Raw genomic sequence first — 24,923 nt, 5'->3', positions numbered from 1 at the left:
GAGAGGCTGTTGTACTAATAGCTCTAGAGCAGTGTCTGAGACTTTCAAACTCCTTGGCTGGTGTTAAGCCGCTTTGCTTTTGTGAGCATCCCTTTTTTTCGGCAGGGAGAACATCAGTGTGAGCATCCCTGTGGGGTTACTGGTTCCTGTGGCTGTCGGTATCCAAGTCACAGCTGTAAAACCTGCAGCCACTCTGCTGTGTAAACAGTGCTGCAGAGTGATTTCACAACACTTCAGTTTATAACCTTCCTTGAAAACCAGCTCCCTTAATGACACTTAAACATGGGTTCCAGATGTGACAGTTAAATATACCCAGCCCTTGGGAAATTAGCAGTGTTGTTTCTTTTTTCTTTATTCATTACTAAGTGCCCTCTGCCATTTTTCACGCTGTCTCTCCAATTGTCTCTCAGTCTCCCTCTGTACTCCACATTACAGCAGAGACTGCTGTGCTTTGGTACTTACATTCTCAGGAGGGAGTGGAGGAACAGCATTATCAGCTGACTTTCTGTAGCAGCTGAACAGTGGAAAGTCTCACTGCACTTAGTCCTGGTTACCAAATGTTACTGGACAGCAGCATGTTGGGTTTCACATTCCACTGGATACCTGGTGTGTGTCTGTGTGCATGTCTCCATATGTTGATGCACTTAAGCACAAAAAGAACATGATCTGTTAAATGTCGTTTTGGTAAAAGCATGCAATTTTGGCCAGTAAAGTTTTGCAGGTTTGGGTTTTTGTTGTTTTTTTTTTTGTTTATTCCAAGTCCAAGGATAGCTTAACTGAACAATCTTTTTAAAAAGAAAAAAAAGGCAGCTCTGTAGCCGTGACTTTTGGTCATGGATGGAAATATCTTACATCATATCTCAGCCACAAAGTGGTTTGCCTTAGTTTTCAGAGTAGGTTTGTTTGAAAGATTATTCTTGAAAGTAACATATCATTCCAAGCTGGAATACTGAATAGCATACAAAGAGAGTTTTTAAATAATTTTGCCATAGAAGAATATTAATGGCAAATAGGAATCTGATTAGCTCCTTATGAATTGTTACAGGATCCAAAGAGAGTGAAATAATTTTCCCAGATGCTAATGAATTTTACATCGCTTTGTTCTATTGAGGCCACGTTTCACTTCGCATGCACTCAGTGCTCTCAGTCTCTGGTTGATTGGGGCACTGACTGTTCCCTAGGTGTTGGAACGAATAACTAAAGACCCACAGAACAGCCCTGATGCCACCAGACCTCTTGGCAGGGCTCTGCCTGTCTCTGTGATTAACCTGTTGCTGCAGTTTGGCTTCACACCCCTTGCCTGCAGATATCCTGCACCCAGCTCCCTCCTCCCTGGAGTTCTCTCACTACAATGCACACCTGGAAGGAGGTCACCTTACTGGAGGCCTGTTCTACTCAAATATTTCATCTGTTTTTTCTGAAGCAGTCCTGGATTACGTCATTGACATTACTTCTATGCAGTACAGCACAAAAGTGAATCTCATCAATCTCTCCTTGCTTTATTCTTTCATCTTTTTAAATCTGTACTTCAGGGAACCACATTTTAATAATGAAAAACATCACCGTGTTTATCAAATTAAAGCAGACAGTGACCTGGCCATCTTATTAAGATTCATAATATTCTTAGGACTCAACTTAGACAAATTCATGTTATCTGTTTGGTAAATTAAGATCCTGTAACAGAATTAATCATTCATGGTTGTTATTGTCATATGCCTTTGTGTTTTCAAAGAGAACATGTTGAAATAGTAATTAAAAACAGTAGGCATAAGAATAGCATAAATCTGTGTATGGCTAAATGCCTAGTGGTCCACAGCACTCTGAAATTTCTCAATCTACAGTGGCTTAAAGACAGTATATGTATATTTTAAAAAACTGTACAATGGTAATTGATTTATAACCCATTTAGAATTATAGCTCTTATAACAAAGTAGGCTTAAAAGTAGTCTTTGTCATGGTGTATAAAGTTGTATATTACTTTTTGGTTTGTGGATCATTGTTTCACCACTTGCAAGTGAAGTGCTCAGCCTTTTCAAGTTTGTTTCGTCAAAAAAACCGTCATGGCCATTTTAAGAAGAAAAGACTTAAATGGGGTAAGAGTTAATTTGAACTGTCCACATTTGAAAAAAAAATTTGCCTTGGCTTCCTTTGTAAATGTTACTGGGAACTCTGTCAGACTGGGGACATGGCTTTGACTGATGAATTACTAACTGGATGAAAATGTAAGTTTCAAACTTCAGACATCCTTCAAGACTGGTTGGAATTTCTCTAAAATGCATGAAAGTGTTTTCCTAACAACGCATACAGTTACCTTAAAAACCTTATTAGAATTTGGATTTGGGGATCCACCAAAAAATAATTCTTCTAATATTTGGTACATTCTTTTAAGGCTTGGGACAATGCCTAGGTCTGTTTATTCGCAATGTTAACTAAGACCTTAGGATAAATCATATTTTTGTATGGTATTCTGATTTTGGTTTTTTATATTGTACTATCCCTAAGCTCCGTCCTCTGCCTACAAAATCTTCATTTTTGTCCTCTAAACTCTTGTGGCCTTGTCTTGCTTGTCATTTTTTGTTTGTATCTCCGAGGCACAAAATTTACCCAGCTGTATGTTTACTAAAAATCCATGGTAAAAAAAGAGACTTGTGTGTACGGTTACATTAGCAAAAAGTAGGAGTTTTTCATAGCAGATACATGAGGGTTTTTCATTCCTTTTCTAATTACTACAGATGTTATATAATCAGACAAAGCCTTACAACTCATGCTTATAACTCTCCAGGCTAAAACTGGTTGGAGTGTAGAAGAATGGTGTGAGATTTTAAAGGAAAACTTGAGCTATTAAAAGAAAAATTTGAGAAATTCTTAGCAAAATGAAGAAAACCATTCAAACACATTACATAATTTTAGCTTACCCTAATGACCTGTAATTTCCTTTTTTCTGACATGTGGCCCCATTACATGAATCACATTGACATTGTCATGATGAATTACATTCATTAAAATGTTGCTTCTGTTATTCTAGTTAGTTTACAATTCAGTACTCATGCTCTGTATCTAGTGATAGAGCTTTACAAAAAAATTAGAGTTTTATGGCAGTGTTTTGTTTTCCTCTTTGGCTAAGCTAAACCAGCTTTTGTTAAGATTTGACATTAATATAGAGTATTGTTTCAACAACTAAATGGAGGAATTCTTGAATTAGACATATAACAGTGCATACTACAAAATATTTAAAATACATTGACTACTGCTAGGTCAAGTACCTTTTTCTTTAATTGTCTGTTGCTTGTTTTCAGTTATTGTACTGGAGACTGATTTGCAGAAATGTTTATTTCTTACTTTCTGTGGGCCAAGTTCATAAACCCAAGTTGATTTTTAAGCCTTTTGTTTTTACCAAGTCTTTGAAGCTTGATGGTCTGTCCCAGTGAGTGATACAAGTTTGTGTTCAGATGATTGCTGAGCCATGTGATACCAGAGATGAGATACCCATGACATCTTACAGTCAGGCAGCCAAGCTTTAAAATTTTCACACGGCACCAGCTGACTTATTGTTGATTTGAGAAATTTAACTCATTTATCGCTTTCAAAGTGGAAAATTTGTCCATTTGTTACTGTACTTTTATGACTGAAAACCTAATAAATATGTTATTGGAAATAGCAATCATTAGGGCAAGTTTTTACAAGTTTTTCTGATGCTGGTTTTGTCCAAGTTTATTTTCCAGTAAAAAGAACAAAAAAATGTTCAGATAAAGAATAATTGCTCCATTCAGTGTCTTATGATTTATGCATGTGTTAAGAATTTAAGAATAGACAGATTTCTGCAGTGAATCACAGCAGCTCTCCATCTATCCCTGTCTGACAGCAACCAATAAAAGCTGCTTTCCAGGACATTTTTTACCTTCTTCCTCTCCATTGAACTCACTGGAACAAGATGGGTGTGTACGTGACATGGGATCAAATTTATTTGCTTTTAGTACAGGTGTAGACAATGCTTATTTTAAGAACTGAATCTTGAATTCTGCTTATAAATTCAGTGTTTGTGTTTGAGTAGAGGCTTCTCTGTGGGCACTACTTCTTTCTCTATTTAATATATTTCTGTTATGCATTGCTTATACTGACAAAGAATAAATACCATCCTCATTTTCTGTGTGATGCTTAAGGAGCTGTAAATTAGATTCCTTGTTATGTGTTGTTTTTTTCTGAAGACAGGAAAAGTCTGTGAAATGAGACAGAATTTGACATCTCTTAGAACAACAGAGTTACTCCGAATTTTTGAGTCTAATTGCAAGCAGAGAATATAGTTCATTGTATATATAGTATACAGTATTTACATAAAGCATTTTTCCCTCAAAATTCATGGAAAACTCCTAGGCTGGAAGATTAAAGTAAGCATAGACCATTGCTGCATGCTGGCATTGAAGTGTTGGAAGCGATTCCTTTAGAAGGTTTTATCTTCTGTCACTCTTTGTGAGAGGGATGGAGATGATCACATATGAATCATGTTTATTACATAATGCTCAAGAGCTGCTTGGGAACAAGGCTCCATTCTGCCAGGCTGTACACAAACCCTACTGCAAGATAAACCCTGTCCTGATGAACTTCCAAAGTAAATCACCAGGACAGGCAGAGGGACAAAGTGTGCAGCAGTGAGGAGTGTGATAACTGCAGACTCTTGTTTAGTTCTGTGATTGATTGGTTTAATTTTACTGAATCTGCATGTTGGTGAACTCTTGTTTTATTCTCTTTAATGTCCACTATAGATATGTTTAATCAAGGAAAGGGAAATAGAGTGAATAGAGAAGTGTGCCTGACACTGATAGAAATCCTGTTTGGAGAAATTGTTCAGGAATAGTTCATCCATGTAAAAATATGATCCTTGTAAGACTGCCAAGGTCATTGAGGCCTGTGGAGATCTGATGAGTAAATGCTGGTCACGCCTGGAGGCAGCTTCAGCTTATGAACTCAATTCTTCAGAAAATGTAAAACAGTTTTACAGAAAAGAATGTTTGTCATTAGCCTGTCAAGGCTGTTTCCCCCTTGTTTTCTTGGTGCCCTTTTCAACAACTCTGTATCCCTTTATGTACCTGTCAGCTGCCCTGGCTGTGTGGGAACAGCTGAAATGTTGGTGCTGGTTTGCATTCTGCTGGCTGGGAGGTATCTCAGCCTCCTCGTGGGGTGTGAAGAAGTGCAGACAGAGACATTTTTAATGGCCTCAGCAAAGTTTTGTGCCAGCCCATGGTGCTCGGGCTGCCCAGACTGATGTTTACACCCAGTAAATCACAGCAGTGTGGCCACCTCAGGGAGAGTGACAGCACATGTCTATTAAAATACTCAACATCTTCACATAGAAACAGCTCAGAGTCTTCAATGAGAACAAGACTGATTATTAGAATTATGAATCCTTTCATTGCTGGTCCTCCACCATCCCAGCTCATTTGCCATCAACCATTAACATACTCAGAATCAAATATACAAAATATTTGATGCAACTTCAATGTACCTTCTCCTCTCCTGGACTCACTGGGTGCCTGCACACAGTTCAAAAAGAGTTCATTTGGTTCACCACAGCTTTTGGAAAGCCTTACTACGCTTTTGCTTTAGTGCAAATGTGTCTTCATTCTGTAGTATACCTTGATGTTTGAATTTGCACATGATTTAACATCCCTTCAGCATTCATATTTTCTTTGATCCCCTTGCTTATTAAAAAATGCAAATCTAAATTGTATCTTATTAATGTGCTTCTTTGTGCTAAAGCTGTGGGGGGTTAAAATCCCAGCTTTGGTAACGTATTTGGATTCTTAATGTGCAAAGTGCAAAGAGAGCTAGACTTCTGCAGGCCATATTTTCTAATCAACTGTTATGAAAGAGATTTTTTATTGTGCTTCTGTTTCTTGCTCTCATGGAATTTACAGGAATAAAAAGAGTAATGACTTCATTGTTATACAAAAAATATTTTCAACCATGGATAGAGATCCTTAGTAATTTGCTGTAATTTCTCAGAAATGACAGTGAGGAATCTTGGATGAAATTTCAGAAAAATATGTATTTGAAATATAGGAAAGCCTTTTAGCTGGTTGAATAGAAGTAAATGCTAATTTATTTTTTTTTTGTCATGGACCAGGTACATAGATTTTGTAGTAGTAAACAGTGGTCACTCATTTTTCCAGTTAAATATAGAAACTTTTAGTACTGAGTACATCCTTTCACTATTAAAAAAAAAAAAAAGAAAGAAAAAAAAAGCAAATGCTGTAAAATTACTGATGCATTTAAGGCCATTAAAGTGCTCCTTATATTTCCTTTTTGCACAACTTGACCTATTCCTATGCCCTGGTAAAAGCTTTCTCTTCATGTTTAATGGCTTTTTTTTCTCAGTGTTGCTGCTTGTTTCTGAATTGCTTCTTATGCATCTGCTTAACTCGTTGGGAATTTGGGTTGGTCATTGTTACTTGGGATTCAGCACTACATGAACAAAACGTAAAGCACCAGGTGAGACTGATTAAAAGAAGGTAGGAAAACATCAAACTTTGTTGTAGTGCCGTGTTACTTCTTCACAACTTACTTTGTGGCAAGCTTTACATGCAAATTAAACCTTTCAGAAGAGAAACTTCTGGAGAACTGTTTGGATAAAGACAAACTAGAGAAGTTGATTATCTAATTTTTTTTAAGAAAGGAAAAAAGTTACCTCAGAATTATTCTTTGGAAACAAATAATAATGGGAATATTTATACAACTTGTATGTTTGTTGAAGCAAATCATTGTGTTGTTTCTGCAGTCACTGCAGCTTTAAGGTATTCAAATTCGCAGTAAATTGTTGTTTGTGATAAATTGTGATTCCTTTACTGTTCCATTCCTACTCCTGCTGCTTCAGAAGCCTGAGGGATCCATCCAGCAGTGAAATGGGAATGGCAGGTGTGGAGTGGATAGCCTGGTCTTGAGCTTATTTTAAGCTTCTGCAAACTCAGAGGAGGAAACTCTTCTAATAGCCATTCTATCATACTAGTAGCTCTAATCTACATTAATTTGCCTTGAAAAGAATTACTGATTAGGGATGGACAAAGTGCTTCATTTAGGAACTAGATCTCGTGTGTTTGTAGCCCAGCTTTGCAGAGTTTCACACCCAGGGGATCATTTAATGGCTGTGGCCCTCATCCTACGGCCATGGATTACATTTCGTGCAGTATTCCCTGGGTCTTTTCAGCTCCCTACAGCTCAGGGAATGAAGGCTGAGCAGACTGACATTTCTTCCAGGAGCCCTTCAGAAATGGAAGCTGATGCTCCTGGCACTGTCCCTTCACTGGCTTCCTGTGATTTTATAGATGAATGGGAAATGCCAGGAGAGGGGGTTTGGAGCTCCCCAGGCTCTGGCTGACTGACAGCTCTGTGGGGTAAGGCTTTGGGGAGCTGATCACTCTTCTAGTCCAGCTTTCACTGCTTTCCTGAGCAGATCAAAACAGCCCCTATTTGTAAGGCACTACAGACTGTCACTGCTGAGGACAGATGCTGTGACAAAGCCCCTTGCTGATCTGACTCTAAACACACGTTTTGGAAGTCCTTGCCTTGCTGGATCCATGGCCAGGTAGCCCGGGGGTCCTGACCCGGGCCCCCTCTTTGCTGTGGGCAGTGAGGGATGGGATTTGTGCTGTTCTGCTCCCCCTTGTTCTGTCTCCAGCTGGATTTGCTGTGTTTCTTTGGCTCCTCATGGTCTCTGCAGCAGGAGCCTCAGCCACTGCTGCCCCAGCTCAGCTCTGGGGACCAGGAGAGAGAGAAGGAGAGATTCCAGCTTCCTGCTCAGGAAAACAGGAAAGAAGACAAGCAGATTCATGCATTTGAGATTCAAGAGGTCTTTGTGTTATGGCTCCTGGTGGTGGTGTACACATTTAAGGGGGTGATTAGGACACTGGAGGTGGCTGGATTATCCTAAAACAGCAGCTTTGGGATCTCTTTCCAGTAAGAACACTTTGCTCAGAGCTTGGGGCTTTCAAGCTCTGGAGGTGTGAGTGCACGTTTGAAGATCCTGGTTTTGCCATAAAAGGGTTTTGTTAACATGAACAGAGAAGCTCTTCATTTATGTGTTTGTTCATAAAGGAAACAACAGCAATAAAGTTTTGGCCAACTTTATGATTCTACTTGTCTGGGCCTCCGTGGTGAGACAAAGCTACCAGAAATCTGGTAAAAATTCTTGGTTGGGGTGAAAGTTTTTTCTTTCTCCAGAGTAGCAAAACCATGCCAGACAGTTTGCCAATGCCTCTAGGCCTCATCTCTGTGTTCCCTTAGTGACCTGTATATATTGGAGGTGAAAAGACAGATTTTTGACCATAAGAACTACTTTCTATATTGAGAAAAGACCATCTAAAACTATTCAACATAGTTCAGCAAGCAATTCAGGAAGGTAGTTTTAAGCTGTTTGACCTGTAACATGTGGTATGTCATCACATGATGTGGCATTAAAAAAAAAATCCTTTTTAATTTCAAGTCAAACTGTGTCTTCAATAGAAAGGAAGAAAAATATTCAAGAAATGTTAGGGTTTTTTCCTTCTTATGGCCTGATTAAATTATTTTTAGTGTACTTAATAAACTGAAGCTGTCGCTAAGCCATTAGCAATTTGAGAATTCATGGAAGGAAAAAGAGGCCCAAGGGAGCTGCTGAAAACTAACATAGACCCTACTTTATTAAAAAAAAAAATAAAAAAAAATATATATATACAGACACACACACCATCAATAAAACAGACCCAGAAAAAAAGCTCAGGGAATTATGATCCAGTTCCCAAACACAGTGCTTGGAAGCATGATAGAATAGGGTATTAAAAAAAATTGATTTAAAAGTATCTAGGGGAGGTAAGGTGATCAGGGGGTCAGGGTGGATTCATTAAGAACAAATGTCAAAGCTGTGTAATATCCTCTGTGACAGGGTAATTGTCATTTGTTCTGAATTGTAGTATGTGGTGTTTAGGTTAGATATTAGAGAAAAGAAATCTCACTCTAAAGATAACTAGACACTGTGTGGAATACTGTGGAGGCTGTAGTGTTGCAGCCACTGGGAGACTGGGACAGATGATTTGCAAAGGATGGACTTTGGCTTGCCACAGTAGGATGAAGTGAATAGTCATTACAGCTATCAGGCTTGAATTTGTCTGATCTTCCTAAAATTTCAATGCACAAGTTTTGAACTGCTTGGTAAGATACTTGCCACTGAGGCATTCCCTAATTTATTTATTCTTGTTTGTGATAGGAAGGCACAGCACTCTCTTTTTCTTCCATTTCCTATGCAAATCAATGGATGCAGTTTTTTATAATTCTGTGATGGCTCTTCATCACAGGCTAGAGCATTGTTTTCAAATATCTCTATAAATCAGCAAACATCTGAGTCCTTATGGAACCTGTTTGGTGACAGTGAGATAGTGGGGCTGTAAGAGGCCTGGTTATAGGGGTCAATTATAAGATCATTTACTGGTTTCATCCATTTTTAACTGGATTTAAAAAAAAAAAAAAAAAAAAAAAAAAAAAAAAAAAAAGAGCCACCTTTGTCAGTACTGCACATTTCATTTTGTTCAGCATTTGACCTGAAGGCCCAAAAGTACAAAACTACAGTGTCACCAATTCCTGCAGTTGGGAGTTCTGTTTTTTTATGTCCTTTTTTCATTCATTTTGCAAGAGCAGGAAAAAAATGAACTGTATCTGTTGTGTACAGCTGAAATATAACCCCAAATTTGGCTTTAATCTTCACTCTTACAGTTATCTTATTACTCTTGTAAAATAATGAGTGAATGCACCCCATTTTGCTTAAAGCAACTGATCTATATCCAGTTAATTTGTGGATAAATACGGGTTTCTGCTATTGATGTTTCTTGATCCACACAAAGTGGTTATATTAATACTGAAACATTATTAATCAATAGGTTGCTCTTTAAAAATACATCACTAAGACTAGCCAATTACCTTTAAGTATATATCAAAGGCGACAGCAATCTGAGTAACAATCATGGTCCATTAAGAGTTCCAAACATTTTAATTATAAATATATTTTTATCTTCAGTGAGACTTAGAAAGGAAATTTAAATTTCTCATTCTGGCCTCAAAAATTTAGAAAAACCCACCAAACTGTTTATTTAGTTTTTCAGGTTTTGTTTAGGAAAGTACAAAAACGTGCTTAAGTTCATCTTAGACTCCTGAATTAAAACTATATAAACAGTGTATTAATTCACATTATTTGAAAAATAGTCTGCTCTGTAGGATCACAAAAGTAAGTTATAAATACATGTCATTGAAGCGTATGGTTCTGTTAGGCTTATAATGCTAATTAACTTTATTGACTTTCAGTGAAATGGAAATTCTGACCAAGGCATACAATCTTATCTGTAGCCTCCCAGAAATATGTTCTTTATTCAAAGAATTTAGGCTGTAATTTGGGGAAGCAAAAATTGTATTTTTTGTATCTTGTTGAAAGTTTAAGTAATCATTTTAAATATAAAACCTCCTCTGCCCTGTTGAGGAAGTCACCAGTGATGCTTCTGCTTTAGGAAAGGAATGCTATGGCTGGAGTATTGTGTTGTGTTTTAAAATCAGATGGGAAACTACATTTTCCTTTGGGATTATCATACCATTCTTCACATAAATTTCCTTAGTTAAGAAGACTATTTCCCCTCTGGCTCCTCTCCCTCAGCAATTACCCAGCACAAGCAATCTATGGAGAATAGCACGAGGTGTAGCTGATTGTCATTCAATGCAAGTGAAATCTTTAGGTGAACATTAGTCACTCTTTTAGACATGTTAGCTTGAAGTGGAAGCAGTCAATTACAGAGTAGAGGCTTTATGGCTACATTATTACCATCATACTATTAGATTTTCGTCAGCAGCATTCTGTTTGATCGATCTGTGCCAAGACATTGATGGATAGTTTTGTTCTTCAGATGTCAAATATGTGGGACTTTTGTGCTTTATTTATTTACTGGTGCGCTGCTGTATTGTGGATATCTCGCTTTTCTGCATCATTCTAGTTTCAACAGCTGATCATGATTCATTTTATTTGAAGTTTTGGTGTTGATTTCAATAGCGTTCTTAATCATTCTTTCTTATGCTCTTGAATTACAGAGGGAACTGTGCTATTGTATTGGACATGCACTTAGTTGGACGTGTGAAAGTTTTCCCAGTGGTAGGAGGGCTTTGGAGAGCAGGAGCTGCTGCTGATTGAGAAATGTGTGTAATGAATTTTGAGATTCTGTTCTCTCCTCAGTGCTTCCATATGTAGTGCTTTATCTGGGATTGAGGCTCTATCATTTTATGTCTCTCTAACACATGGCAGCAGTATTAGAACATGACTAGCTTCAAGGTTTAGTTTAGCTCTCAGGCTCAAACATGAGCACTATTTTTAACTGGATATAAGCATTTTTAACATTTAGCATTTTTTTAGTATTCAAAAGTAAAATAATGCTGTTGACACTAATCAGGTATGTAAACAACCTCTTTTGTGTTTTAGATAGGGATGGAGAAATGAGTAAATAAAAACGAAGAGCAAATATATGTGGAATGGTGTTCTCCTCCCTCCAGCAGGGCTAAGAACTCCTCATCACCCTGTTTGTGAGAGGCACTGACTCTAAGTACTTCAACCATCTCTCAGCATTTTCCTAGCAGTGTCACTGAATCAATTCTTCAAGAGAAAGAGTAGGACAAGACTGGGAAGCTGAAGGTTACCAAAGTTTTCTGCTCAGTTTGCTGAGCATCAAGGTTTACAGGCAGAAATTAGCAATACAAAGGTTCTGCACCCTCTGCCTCAATGACTCAGTCTGAGCTACAGCCATGAACTGGAGCTGTGTTTATGCAAGGAGGGGCAGGAGGTGCAGTTTCCATGTCCCACATCATAGAGTGGGCAGTGCCAAGTGCCAGAGGAAGGACACTGTTCATTCCTGGGAGCTGCACTGGCTGCACCCTCAGGAAGGGAATGTGTTAATACATCGATAGTGTTAATACTAATGTTGTCTTGAAATGGGTTCTTCACTTACTGAGACATGTTAAACATAATTTGCCTATCTGGAAGCCATACATCACTAGTCAATTACTATTTCAAACCCATCCATTTTAGTCAATACTGTGCAAGCATCCTAGCAGGATGTGAGTTGGGATGTCAGTCTTGAGATGAATTCCTGGCAGCAGTAACACTTTTTACCTGATCAGTCAGAAGTATGAATGTTGAAAAAAAATTTTTTTTTTTTAAAAGTGTTATAATTTTGATTACAGGAGCACTATACACTCTTGATTCATCTCTTATCCATGCCCCTCCAAAGCCTCTTGGACAGTGCTGCTGGTACTGTATAGTTGTTATTCTCCACTGCAGAATTGGCTGCAGTTCAGCAGTGTGCATGTGTGTGAAGTGACTCTGAATAAAATAGACTATTTAAATGTAAATAGTGTTGTCATTTTACTTAGTGAGGCTCACTCCTCGCTAATTAGGAAGACATTTATTTGACATAAGTATTTGAACACCAAAATAATCAATTTTGTTATAAAACTGCTTTTCTCTTCCAACTGTGTTTACTTTTGTCCTGTGTACCTGTGCATTCACATATTTGCAAACATGTTTGCCAAATAAAAACCAATATATTCTAGATATGCTGTTAGATATAGTTAACAAGTCAAAGTATTTTTATTTCCTCTTTGCCTTTTTTCAGAAAGAACCACATTTTTACATTTGGAGAAAAAGAGATACTGGCCATTTATAAGAGCTAAGGAAAGGTAACCAGACTAGCTCAGGAGAGGGATTTGTGGGGAACAGGGGAAAGCCAAGAATACTGAAGACAAAACAGAAAGGATTTTGTCTATTGCCACATGTTGTACATGGCATAAATGAAAGTGACAGGTAATTTAGATTAGAAAGTAGGCAGTGGTGTAATTGTTGGTGTAGTCTATTAAATATAATAATGATCTCGGGTTAACAAACCCCCAGTTGTAAGTTGGTAAGTGACATATATCATACACAGCTGCCTCAGCTTCATTTTGTACTGCTTTATCTTCTGGGCACACAATAGGATGGGGACCATCATAATCATTATTAACTCTCCAGGGCACCATCACTGAAGTTACTTATTTCCAAAGTCTCTTGTTCCCCTTGATCCATTAGGTACACCTGCCTCAGTGCACACATCTCCTTGGTCACTGGGGCTCAGCAGTGACACTTCACATGGAGTCAGCAGCAGCACAGTGACTGAAGCTCACATAACCAAATCGCTGAGCAGACAGGAGTGATCACTGCTGCCCTCCTCACATTGTGGTGAATTTATTTGTATTCAACGGGATTTCATTGGACCAACTGATAGAGAAAAGAAGAGCAGCTGGTGGTGGATTAATGGAATGAGGCTCGTATTGTTTGGTCGAAAGGCCAGATAATTGCCCCGAATGGTTTTCACTGGCAGCAGGGGAAGGGGGGCTGAGTTGGTGCCTCCCCAGCTGCTGTGGGTTTTGTTGTTCTCTGTCTCTATTGCTCTGTCCAGTGCCATGATGGCACCCTGTGCCCCACCCCTGCTGCTGCTGTCACTAATTGAGCATCTGCTCCGTGTCTGTCACTGCTGCTTTCACTGTGGTTTTAGCTGTCACTTGTACTGGTGGACTTTTGTCATGACCATGGAGACATCTGTGAATCTTCCATCTAGGAAAGGCAGAGCGTTCCTCTTGTTATTCTGGAGAGAGGATCTTTCCCTTTCTCTGCTTTAACTGTTCCCTGAGTTATCCCATCAGCTGCTCTTGTCAGACTGGATTCACAATCACTTCTCCAGCCCACTGTCCTCTCTTGGTTTCCTTCTGAAAGAGTAATACCACAGAATAAGCAGGATAATTTTTCTACTAAGGTTTTATATACTTTGACTTTTTTTTCAGGTTATAGCCATCAGGAGCAAGCTGCTGTCAAAGATAAGCTAATATATACTCCTGCAGCAGGCAGTCAATGTGTGTAAACCATCCCTACCTACACTGGTATTGCTTGAGGCAGGAGTAAGCTATGCTTCAGCAGCTCTTGAATTAACAGGTTTTGTCTGTCTGCAGCAATCTCCTGAGTACAACTTGTACAGAAACTCTTGGTCAATGATTTGGATTTTTTTTTTGTAACCTCTTGTTTTGTTTTTTTGTTTTCCCCAAATATGAGAACAAATAGCACATGTTTAGATAGGCAGAAAACGTGATTTAGGTTGTGAAGAAAGAATATGAGAGAGACTGGCTTAAAAGACTAGTAGAGTAATGGGATGAGAGTTTTCAAGAAATTAAAAAGGCATTGTTAAAAGGAAAGGAGTAAATTTAGGAAGAAAACAGGGGAGTTATGTTGAAGAAAGTGCTAGATAATATACCATGAAAAAATTTTAATGGGATGCATTTGGAATACTAGATAGCTGTTCAGAGAGGCTGTGGAGTTACTGAGAAACCTTATGATTCTGATATCAGATATGAATACTTGCTTTATCACATATAAGACTTGTATTTCTAGAATTTCTTCCTGCCCTAACAAGGTCTCCGTCTTTGTAATCTCTGCTTCAGCCTAAATGCTGCAAAATTTGAAGGGCTTTGGGCAGACTTAGTTGAGAAACACAGAAAAATATAGCTCTATTGACAAAGCAATTCTTGGCGTGTAGTTGAAACATTAAAATATGTGTTGGAAAATAAAAAATATTAAACCTCAAAACAGACACTGTCTTTTCATTGGATAACAAATATTATGGCTGAGACTGTACTAGGACAAGATGCAGAAAAGTAATAACAATTATCTAAATATTTTACATAATCAGAAACTTATAGTCAGTTTATTAAATAGTTCTAAAAATCCTTGTTACTATTTCAAAATCCAGTTAAAGTTCTAAAGATTTTCTGAAAAAGGTTTGGATGTTTTACTTGAGTCTTCATGAAATCTCTTTTTAAGTTTTTTTCCTCCTTCCATCAGACTTAGTGTTCATATCACACTGAGCTCAAGTATCTTAGGATCAGCCTTAAATTAGTAAAAAACACTTGTATTTTTTTTTTCTCAAGCTCTTGTGAAGTGACACATGGAGCCAGATAGTACTGAAACATTCTAGTTCCTACATAAGTGTATATACAAATGTGCCTGTATGCATCTATGTGAGGAAGACCTAGGCCATTTTAAAGAAATAATATTTTGTGCTGTCGGTGTATGCAATTACAGAACTCCTCTGATTCTGGTCCACCAACGTAAAGAAAGCAAAATTTCACGTTGAATTTAGTTTCACCAACTGTAAGACAGTGTGGTTAAAAAAAGCCAAGCCAAAAGCCACGCCAGAAACCATTGCTTGTCTGAAATCTGTGGTTATTTCAGGTTTGGATGTCATAGACAAGAGCATTTCTGGCCCCTTCTTTTCTGTAGCTGGCTTGGCTTCAGGAATAAAGCAGTTGTGAGCGAGCAGAGAAGGGACTTTGGAATTTCCTGCACTCCTGCTGTGTAGATTCAAACGCTAAGTTTAAATAATGGATGAAGCTAAGATTATTATAATTGATCATTGTATGATTTATATGGAGTAATTATAACTAGGTTGAGAAAGAATTTTCAAAAGCTAGTTTCCTGGTAGCCAGAGCCATTAAATAACAGTGTGCTGCCAAAACAAAAATTAGGTGGGAACGTAGCCACAGAGTTCAGAATGTCTGTCCTCCACCTGATTTATAACTACTCGATGATGACAGTATCAGTGGTGTTTTCCTATTAAGAACAGTAAGAGTTGTTTCAATTGTTTTTCTTATCTTTCTAACAGAACTCCACATTGTTTTAAGTGTAGTCAAGCATAATAACTGGAAAACTGTAAAAATCTAATGCATAACAAAATGAAAAGGTGTAAGAGGTTGAAAAGGTTAATTAAAAGTGTAATGATCGCATTTACTGAGACAGTCCAATTAATCACTTTTTTCCAGTGGTCATGTGATACAGAAACCATTGCTCCAGAAAACTGATTCCTGGTGCTGGGATACATGGTCCGTGTTCACTTAAATGTGTATTTGTCTACAAATGGAATTTTAACTTTTTATTTTAAGCTGCTTTTATTTATTTGAAATTATTGAAGTAGTAGCTAATGTTTTAACCCTATGTCCTCACATAATGCACTACTCCAGCCTGCTCCCTCTGAACAGGATGGGAGCATTGCCCCCTTGATACTTGCAGTCTTACAGCCCCACGGGAGGTTTGCTTACAGCTTAATGGGCTTGTAGGTATAGAAGAGATGAAGCACTAGAAATACACCATTATGTAATGTGATCTCTCTGAAACAGTGTATACGACCAACAAAGTGAATTCTCAAGTGTCAACAAGCACAGCTAAATGTGATTTTTACCACGTCAACTGGAAAAAAAAGGAAAAAAGAACCTTGAAGGATCAATTACAAGGGTCATAACCTTGTATTATCTGATTTGCTGTAATATTCACACAAGCTTTATTGGAATGGAACATAAATTTGAAAAATAGTGAAATTAGAAAGGACTGCAGTGCTAGAGCAAAGAGCTAGAAGCTTTCTCCTGGTTTATTTTGCTGGGGCAGCACTTTAAAGGGAGCCCATTATAAGCAGGAGAATAGTAGTTATGTTAACATGGTAATTAATCAAGTCTGAGGAAAAGAGGAAACAAGTTGTGAATTCAATTCTGTAGTAATAAAAAGAAATGCTGAAAGTTGCCCTGTAAATTGGCATGACTTTGGCAAAACAGTCCCTCACTGTGTCTTGAGAACTTGCGTGCAGTAAATCACTTCTCATGGCAAGTGTGTAGGTTTGAATGTTTTCACAGGTTTATTCTCTATTTCCGTGTCTGCTGGTTCTTTCCTAATTCTGTTGACTTAGTATTTAGCTGATAATAAAACACTGAACTACATAAGACGAGAGCGTATGCAGTAACACGTTTGCACTCTTATTTTTAAGGGGAAATTAATTAGAAGAACTCAGCTGAAACTGTGGTGATAGCCTTCCACATCACAAACCCAGCCTCTCACTCAGTACAGAGCAGGAATTGTGTGTGGAATGACTGAATCCCTCACAAAAAAATTGTATGCTGTACATGGCCCCAGTCATGCATAATCCATCCCTGGTGTTAGTGTAGTGTAGATAGGTTAAAATGATCTTTACACCCTAAAACTCTTTAGGGTAAAAACTGAAATCATTGGCGCAGTAATGTGAGAAACAGTGACTGGATCAGTTTGCAGCTGTAGTTTCTTTGTTTAGCAAGTCTCTGACTTTATTAATGCAGTTCTGCCTCCTAAGTGGGATACTTTGGACAGAAGTAACAGTAGCTTTAAAGAGCCAGATTTTCAACTTAAATTATTAAAAATTCAGAATAGCTCCAGTGAACAAAACAGATTTAACTGTGCTGGCATGAATATAATGTGCAACTGCTGTCCTCAGTGCCATGTGGAAAATTAGGGACCCTGGCATAACCTGTCATTAGATTTGTAACAGAAATGAAAGGTGATAGATCAGGATATATGTGAGTGAAGACAGAATTTCAGCAGTGTATGCCACAGTGTTGTTAACACTGGGGAATTTCTTCTGCCTCTGTGCCCTTGTGTAACTAAAATTTAAACCAGATCACTGTAGGTTTATAAGAATTTCCTCTTACATAACCTGTAAGTTGAGCAGATGTCCTTCATCCAGCCCATAGGATTCAGCCACCTTGGAGTTTTCTGCTCAGCTTTTCCTCATTCTTCCCTAGTAAAGAGTTAAAAGTGTTAAAGGAAATGGTGAGATATACTTTTCCCCCTTTTTAATCAATACATATGCAGCATAGCAATTGCAATTTCACTGCAACCTTTATTTGCAGTGTCTGTGAAATGCACCAGGTAATGGTCAACTAAAGCAGGATCTAAGCCTAAATATAGACAAGAGCCCTGTCGAGTGTTAGAGCCCAGATCCAGTGGTGAACTTGGGCAATAAAAAATGCAGCATTTAGAGAATGTGGCCCCATTACTAGAATTAAACTTCCAGGAACTGACCAAGAGATAAATCTATCCACTTGAAAGTCAGAAGCCTCTGCTTCGAGGTGGTATCTAAAATCCTTAGCAAGATGCTGAGAATAAAGTATACAGAGAAAACAGTTTGAACAACAAGCAAATAAAAAAAGGAACAAGAAACTTTACTGTGAGGGTGCTGAGGCACTGGAACAGATGGTGGATGGCTCATCCCTGGAAATGTTCAAGGCCAGGCTGGATGAAGTTTGAGCAACCTGGTCTAGTGAAAGGTGTCTGGAAATACAGAAACAGCTTTGTTAGAAGAGTTTGGAGCTGAGGAGCCAGACTCCCAGCCTTGGGCAGGTGCATCTGCCCATGCAGCAGTCAGTGTGTGCTCCTGGGAATAGATAGCCAGTTTTTTAATGGGCACCAGCAGAAGGGGTCGTGGTGCTTCAGTCACTAAGGCAGTGATCAGAACAGTCCTTCAGGAAGGAGGATATCTTTACTCTGTTCATCTCTGCGGGATTTCAGAAAACCAGGGAGGGTTTGGCAGTACCTTGGTCTGGAAGGAAGGGAAGGAGATGTGGTACAGAAAGGGTTATGTGTTTTTGGGACGGATTAGAAGTAGGGAGTACAAGTGGGATCATGCCTCTGGCAGGCTTACAGAGTCTTCTTCAGGGAAGGTTTCCAGTCATTACTCTTGCAAGAGAAGTAACTCTTTCCTGGGTGGGCCGGGACCCAGCACTCTGCCTCCCAGGGAGAGCTCTCATTCTGGCTGAAGCATCTTGCTCCCTCTTTGTTTGCAATATGCACCATTTCCTCGTTGAGAACACTTCTCGGTGAGAGGGTTTGAGAGCCCTTCTGGGAAATGGGAACAGTGTTTGTGAGTCTCTCATGTCACAGAAGGCATTGAACCAGAGTCTGCAAGGTCCTGGCTGATGATTCACCAGCAGAGTCTCATAAAAACAAAGGCCAGGGTGTGTTGGGAAAGATTTCAGACATAGCACTCGTGCTTAACAGTAACTCAATTCTTCCAAACATAACATGGTAGATGAACACTTCCAAATCATGCTTGTTGGTTCATGCTAAGCAATGTGATTGTTCCCAATCTCTAAATGGCTTGGACAGGAGACAGTGTTTACCTCCTCAAGTAAATTTATAGGGGTATTCGAAAAAGAATTTTAGAGACCTAAGCAATTTATGTGATCAAAGAGTTAATGACTAACCAAGAATTTAAAATGTTACAGCTTTGGTCTTAGGAAGCTGAAGTCTCCTTTTAGGCAGTTTTGTTTGTTTAGATCTTTTTGTTGCTGTAGCTTTGGTTGTTTCACAGGCATCAGTCTCATCTTTGTCACCTGATGCCATCAACTGTAATTTCAACATGCATGTTGTTGTATGTGGTAGTAGTCTGAAAATCCTGGTCATAGCTGATAATATATCAGTTTTAATTTAAAAACTAAGTCGCCTGCTTATTAAGATTTGGAAAAGATTTGAAATAGGCCAGCTGTTCTGTAAATGCTGAGCAGAAGAGAAGTGGAACATCAGAATAACACTATCAGTCTCAGGATTTTTTTGAGGATGGCTCATTTTTTTCTCTGCCATTTGGGATTAGAAATAATTTGTCCAGGAAAACAGTAGTTTATTTTAATCCATTAAAATGCAGATGACAGTGCTGTACTTTCCTTATTTTTCAAATTGCTCTTCTTACAAAGCAGAAGTACTTTGGAAAACCCCACAGCATTAGTTTTGTTTAAGTGGGATCATGGCTGTCTTCTTAGTTTTGGTCAGTTTTTGGTTCCTATATGCCATATTCTGCACCTGTGTTGGAGTAGGCCTGTAACCATGTGGTCACCTCTATCACTTTGTAATTTTGCCTTCCATCACATTAACATTTATTGCTCTCTTTACAGCATTCCCTTCACTATATCCACTAGAAAACCTACTAATGCTAATTACTTGCAAATAGTAATGGTAATTTTAATGACAACCTCAGTAAATTGCTTTTTATATGCTGTAAGAAAATTGAAAACTAAATATCCATTTTGCTGCTTAATAAGAATTTTATAGAACAACTAATATTCCTTGTGCTCTTTCTGTCTAGTGGGAGCACAAATAAGAAGCTCCCAGTACCCACTGAGAATTATTTTTGGAGTACCATGGGATGGGTTAACAAGAGTTGAGGAGATGTAGTAGGTACAGAAATGAAATAGAAAGGGAGGTGCAAGGAAAATGAAAATTAAGGTGGAGAGCCTGTGAAAGTGGGTGAAGCATGAGGAAGATCAAACAGGGTAGAGGAAGCCCCATTAAGACTTTAGGAGCACCTCTGGATAAAAGACAGGAGCTTTTGGCTGTCTTCTTTCTGTGGTCCGTGGGAGATTGAGTCCAGGACTGCTGTGGCTGTAGCAATGTTGGGCCAGGATGGAGGGATGCAGGAGGTAACAAACATCAAAGTCGTTGCACTGTAATACAAGGACTGCTTTTCATCAGTAAAATTGGTCAGCAAACGTGCCACACGTGTTACCTGTGCAGTAGAAGAGCTGGGGGTGCAGGTAAAGGCAAGTCAGTGTCAGTGCCCAGTGGTCCTGGCCCAGAGTTTGTGTGTGTGTGGTGTGCAGCAGCTGCCCGGTGGGAGGGTGGGTTTGGGCATCCCAAAGCTTCTGCTTTCCCATCAAGGCACAGCTCCTGGCTCTGCCTGGCTCTGCCTGGCTCTGCCTGCACCTCATCAGGACAACATCCCAGCTGCTGGATGGAGGCTCCTGTAACAGTGGTGTGGGTGTTTTGCACCACTTAATTAGTGGTTTGTCTCAGTCTCGTCTGCCTTCACTCAGAGCCAGGATTAACAAAAACATGATGGAAACAGTTCTTCTCCTGTTTGGGCTTGGTTGTTTTTTAAATCTTATCAGAAAGTACAGAGCATTCGACAGCACTTTTGCTACCTGCTAGAAGCGAGGAAAAATGGTGAAAGATGCAGCTGCTACAAGGTCTCTTTAAAGCTAAACAGTCCAATAGAGAATCAACACCTATATTATTTATACTTTTGACACAATAACTAGATTCCCATGACCCTTAGTGTCACACTGACTGACCAACCAGAAACTATTGAAACTCATTGAAGAAGAAGGAAGAAGAAGGAAGATGAACACTTGAGACAATGCCCAAATACCTCCATGTTGTCCCATACCTACTACTATACTATAAAAACCTCAGATTTAAAACCCTTCACCATGTGAAAGCACACACTTCTATTTCACTACACACTCGTGGTTTTAACTTCATCACTCATATTTAGAAGCCTTCTCCAAAGCCTCAGGTCAAAAGGAGTGTTGTCCAGGAGGTCAGTGCCTGATAGCACAGAAAGCTCAAATTCCCCAGGTTCCTGGGGTCCAGCAGCTCCTGCTGGGAGGCAGCAGCATCCTGGTGGTTCCAGCTCAGCTCTCCTGGGCCCCGTGCTGCAGACAGGACCCAGCTTCTCTCACAGCCATGAGGCTCCACTTAACAGCTCCTGGAAGTGCCTTCCCACAGGTTCTGTGGGGATTTGGCAAGAGTAGAGGGCTGTGTGGTTTGGCACAGATTTCCAGAATGGGCCCAGGCAAAGTGGGTTTGGGAGAGAGGAAGCTCTGGATTGGGAAATGGTTGCACAAAGAAATCTTTACTTGTCCCAGGCTCCTACCCTGACTGCCCCCAATCCATATCCTAATGCCCCAAGAGAGGGGAAAACTGAAAGAGGATTTCCTGACACAAACCTTTCCCAAAGGATTCTGGCATGAAAAGTAGCTCTGGATAAGATCCATTTGCTTTTAAAGTAGTCAGTACCTGGTAAGAGCCAAACTCCTGCCTGTCTTAATAATTTAAGCTTTGTGGAACAGAAGCTGGGTGAAATTTTGACCTTATAAATGACTGCTGCATAAGTAATCCTCAGGAACACTCCCAGTATTGTTAACTATTCGTAGTTACCACAGGACTTAGGAATAATTCTGCACTTTTGCAATAAAAATAAAGCACTAAATGTGTTGCAGATTGTCAATTTTGCATTAAAAGATGATTTAAAAGTTAAAGAGAAGCTGCTATTAATGAGAAGAGTTGGTTTAGACAGTCTGGTTTAATTCAGATGCAGTTGATGCACCTCTTCTACATTTAGTCTTGGTTTTAAGAGCTAAAAGTTATTTGTATAATGTAACTTCAAGTATGCCAGAAACAATAGCTGGAGACATGTGTCAAAACAGAAAAGGCAAGGGGCATGTTACAGGCAGGACTGGTTTAAAAAACAAAACCCCCCAAGACCAGTCTGTATTCAGAGTTGATGTGTAGAGGAATGTGAGTGTTGGACAGATATAAATTGAATGACAGGTATGAATATGCATAACTATCGTTTGTGAACACTTTGCACCTAATTCAACTTTCCCCCAAGATAACTTTCACTGCTGTTTGCACTTTCAGTGACTTGGCTTATGTTCTGCCTTTTAAAAAAGATTGATTAACCTGTCCCTTTTGATTTTTGAGGTGCTTGTATTCACAATGCTTTTTAATTCTGTAGCAGCCTGTATCAATACAGTAAGCTGAAGTCTGTTCATATTGCAATACCCCATTCGGAGCTGTTTCACAGAATTTTGTTTTAAAGAGTGGAATTCAGCAGTTGACTCCCAGGCACAAATAACCATGTAATTACTCTGCAATCACATAGTAATTAGCATATACTATTCATATATTGCATAATTATATGCCCTGCAGATTACATAGTAATTATATTTGTACTAAACATATAATTCTATATAGTGCATAAAAAAAACTTTGAGAGTTCATAGTTAATATTATAGTTGTATGCTAATGTAGTACAACATTTTATATAAAAATGTTACAATTTTATGAGAGGGTTGTATTTTGGGCATCTCATCTCTTCTGCATCTGGTGTTGCATAATCTGTTGTAGGTTGCTATTATAAGAAATGCTGGGCTCTAAATTTATAGTCAAATGTTGCATGTTTACAATTTTATAATTTATGAAGATAAGATGCAAAAAGTTGCCATTTTATTGTGCAAGTAGCTGAGATTGGGAAGGACTCGGGAAGGAGTGTGATTGTTAAATTACAAAGGTTAAATGTACAAACACACTGAAGATAGATACAGCACACTGCTAAAGTGAAATACAAATCTAATGCTCCTTAGCTTTGTGTTATTTTTGGGTAGGTAAGATGCATGGGACAGTTGCAGGTGATCTGTTTGAATAATGGGAAGTGTGTGTGAGCAGCCAAGGCACATCTTGGGCACAGTGTGTTCCAACAAATGCAGAACCTCAGTGCAGCATCTCAGCCAAGCTGCTTCGTGTTTTCCTGCTGTGGAAAAAGAGAAAAGGTTGATGTAGTGATCTGGGAACAGGAGGCAGAGTAGTTAGGAGAATGGAGATGAGTGGCAGTGAGTTGTAGAAGGACCTTGGACTGAGTTTCTGGGTAAAGGTAAAAGATCTAGGGAAAAAAAAAATAAAAAGCTTTTTGTAAGAGTAACTTAGAGCTTTGGATCGTTTAAAATGTTTTATCTTTGGCCAGACCCCCTCAAGAGGTTGCAGCCGATTTTAGATATTTGCAAAATGTTTTGTTCAGCTTGCAAGTTCTGTAGCAGTGGGAAATTAATGCATTTTCTTGGATCTGTGATGTTGGCACTCCTAATATCCAAAGCAGCATTACAATTATTCTTAATTGAATTTTGCCATCTAATGCCAGTTGCCTTAGTTCTCAAGCAAAGCATCTACTGGGTTTTAATATATGGATAATGTATTGAGAAATTAAATGTGTAATTATAGCCTTAACTTATATCTGAGTTTAATTTTCCCTATAATTTCTTGAAATGTGTGTGCGTGTGAGAAAGGGACATCCTTCTTTTAAAATGTTTTTTTCACAGTCACTCTTTAATTTTATGTCAGCTTCTTCAAAGCTTCTAAAGTTCATAAATTTTCCAGGGGTCAGGTGGCATCTGTAGATTTTATAACAGTGTTTTGCCTAAGCATGGAACTTGTGGGTGGCCTTAGAGAGCTCCCAGTTCTGAGTCTGCACCTGATTTCCTTCCAATCTGGGTGGGCTGTCCTCAGACCTCAAAAAATGTAGTAATGGGCATGTCTATTTTACTTTCTGCACAGTACACATATTATTTTTAAATGTTGTCACCTGGAGTTTACACGGCATGTCATTTAACTTGTTCAAGGGGAAAAGATGGGAAACGTCAAAGCTTTACAAAACCAGAGTTGTAAGCTCATGTTCTCACTGTGTTCTTATGCCAGACATACGCTTTCCAATTTATTAGGGGTTTTAAGAGCTGTTTAGTGAGCCCGAGTGTTAGCCAGTAGTCACCCTGTAAGTCTGCTGTGAAGAAGATGAAGTACAGCCTGCCCAGAGTGCCACTGGTTCACCAGCACTCTGCCCCCACCGCATGCCCATGCTCTTGTCCACTCGTTAAACCGAGAAACAGAGGGGATAATCCCAGTTTCTGGCACTGAAAACTTTGTATGTAACAAATCTGTGTATTCAGGATCTCGTTAACAGTGAAATAACCTCAAAGCGCAAAGTGTAAATGTGACGCGTTTCTCACTGCTGTTGTGTTGTTTTTTCTAGTGGAGCCAGTACTTTCAAAGGGGAACAATTGCTTGGATGCAGCCAAAGCTTGTAACCTAAATGATACCTGCAAGAGGTTCAGATCTGCTTACATAACCCCCTGCACCAGCAGCACGTCTAATGAAATCTGTAACAAGCGGAAGTGTCATAAAGCCCTCCGGCTATTTTTTGACAAGGTCCCCCCAAAGCACAGCTACGGGATGCTCTTCTGCTCCTGTCGAGACGTAGCCTGTACAGAAAGGAGGCGGCAGACTATTGTTCCTGTGTGTTCATATGAGGACAGGGAGAAACCAAACTGCCTGAATTTACAAGAGTCCTGCAAGAAGAATTACATCTGCAGGTAAGATAGCACACGGCAGGGGAGTGATTAATGAGGGACCACGGAGAACTTTTTGGTGCTGATGGATTTGCCAGGAC

At 39.1% G+C, this 24,923-nt stretch overlaps 1 protein-coding gene across 1 annotated transcript in view; it reads left to right on the top strand.

Annotated features, from left to right (window-relative positions):
* The window catches only part of GFRA1 (GDNF family receptor alpha 1), a 133,844-nt gene that overhangs the window by 58,532 nt on the left and 50,389 nt on the right, over positions 1–24,923 (top strand). The window contains exon 4 of the mRNA XM_014872548.2: positions 24,507–24,846. Within this exon, the coding sequence (XP_014728034.1) occupies positions 24,507–24,846 (340 nt within the window). The remainder of the gene's footprint in view (positions 1–24,506; positions 24,847–24,923) is intronic.

This window comes from Sturnus vulgaris, chromosome 8, assembly GCF_052056855.1.
Source record: "Sturnus vulgaris isolate bStuVul1 chromosome 8, bStuVul1.hap1, whole genome shotgun sequence".
In the NCBI taxonomy this organism is placed as follows: Eukaryota; Metazoa; Chordata; class Aves; order Passeriformes; family Sturnidae; genus Sturnus; species Sturnus vulgaris.
Note: the sequence above shows the minus strand (reverse complement) of the source record. Positions and strands in the feature narration are given on the sequence as shown.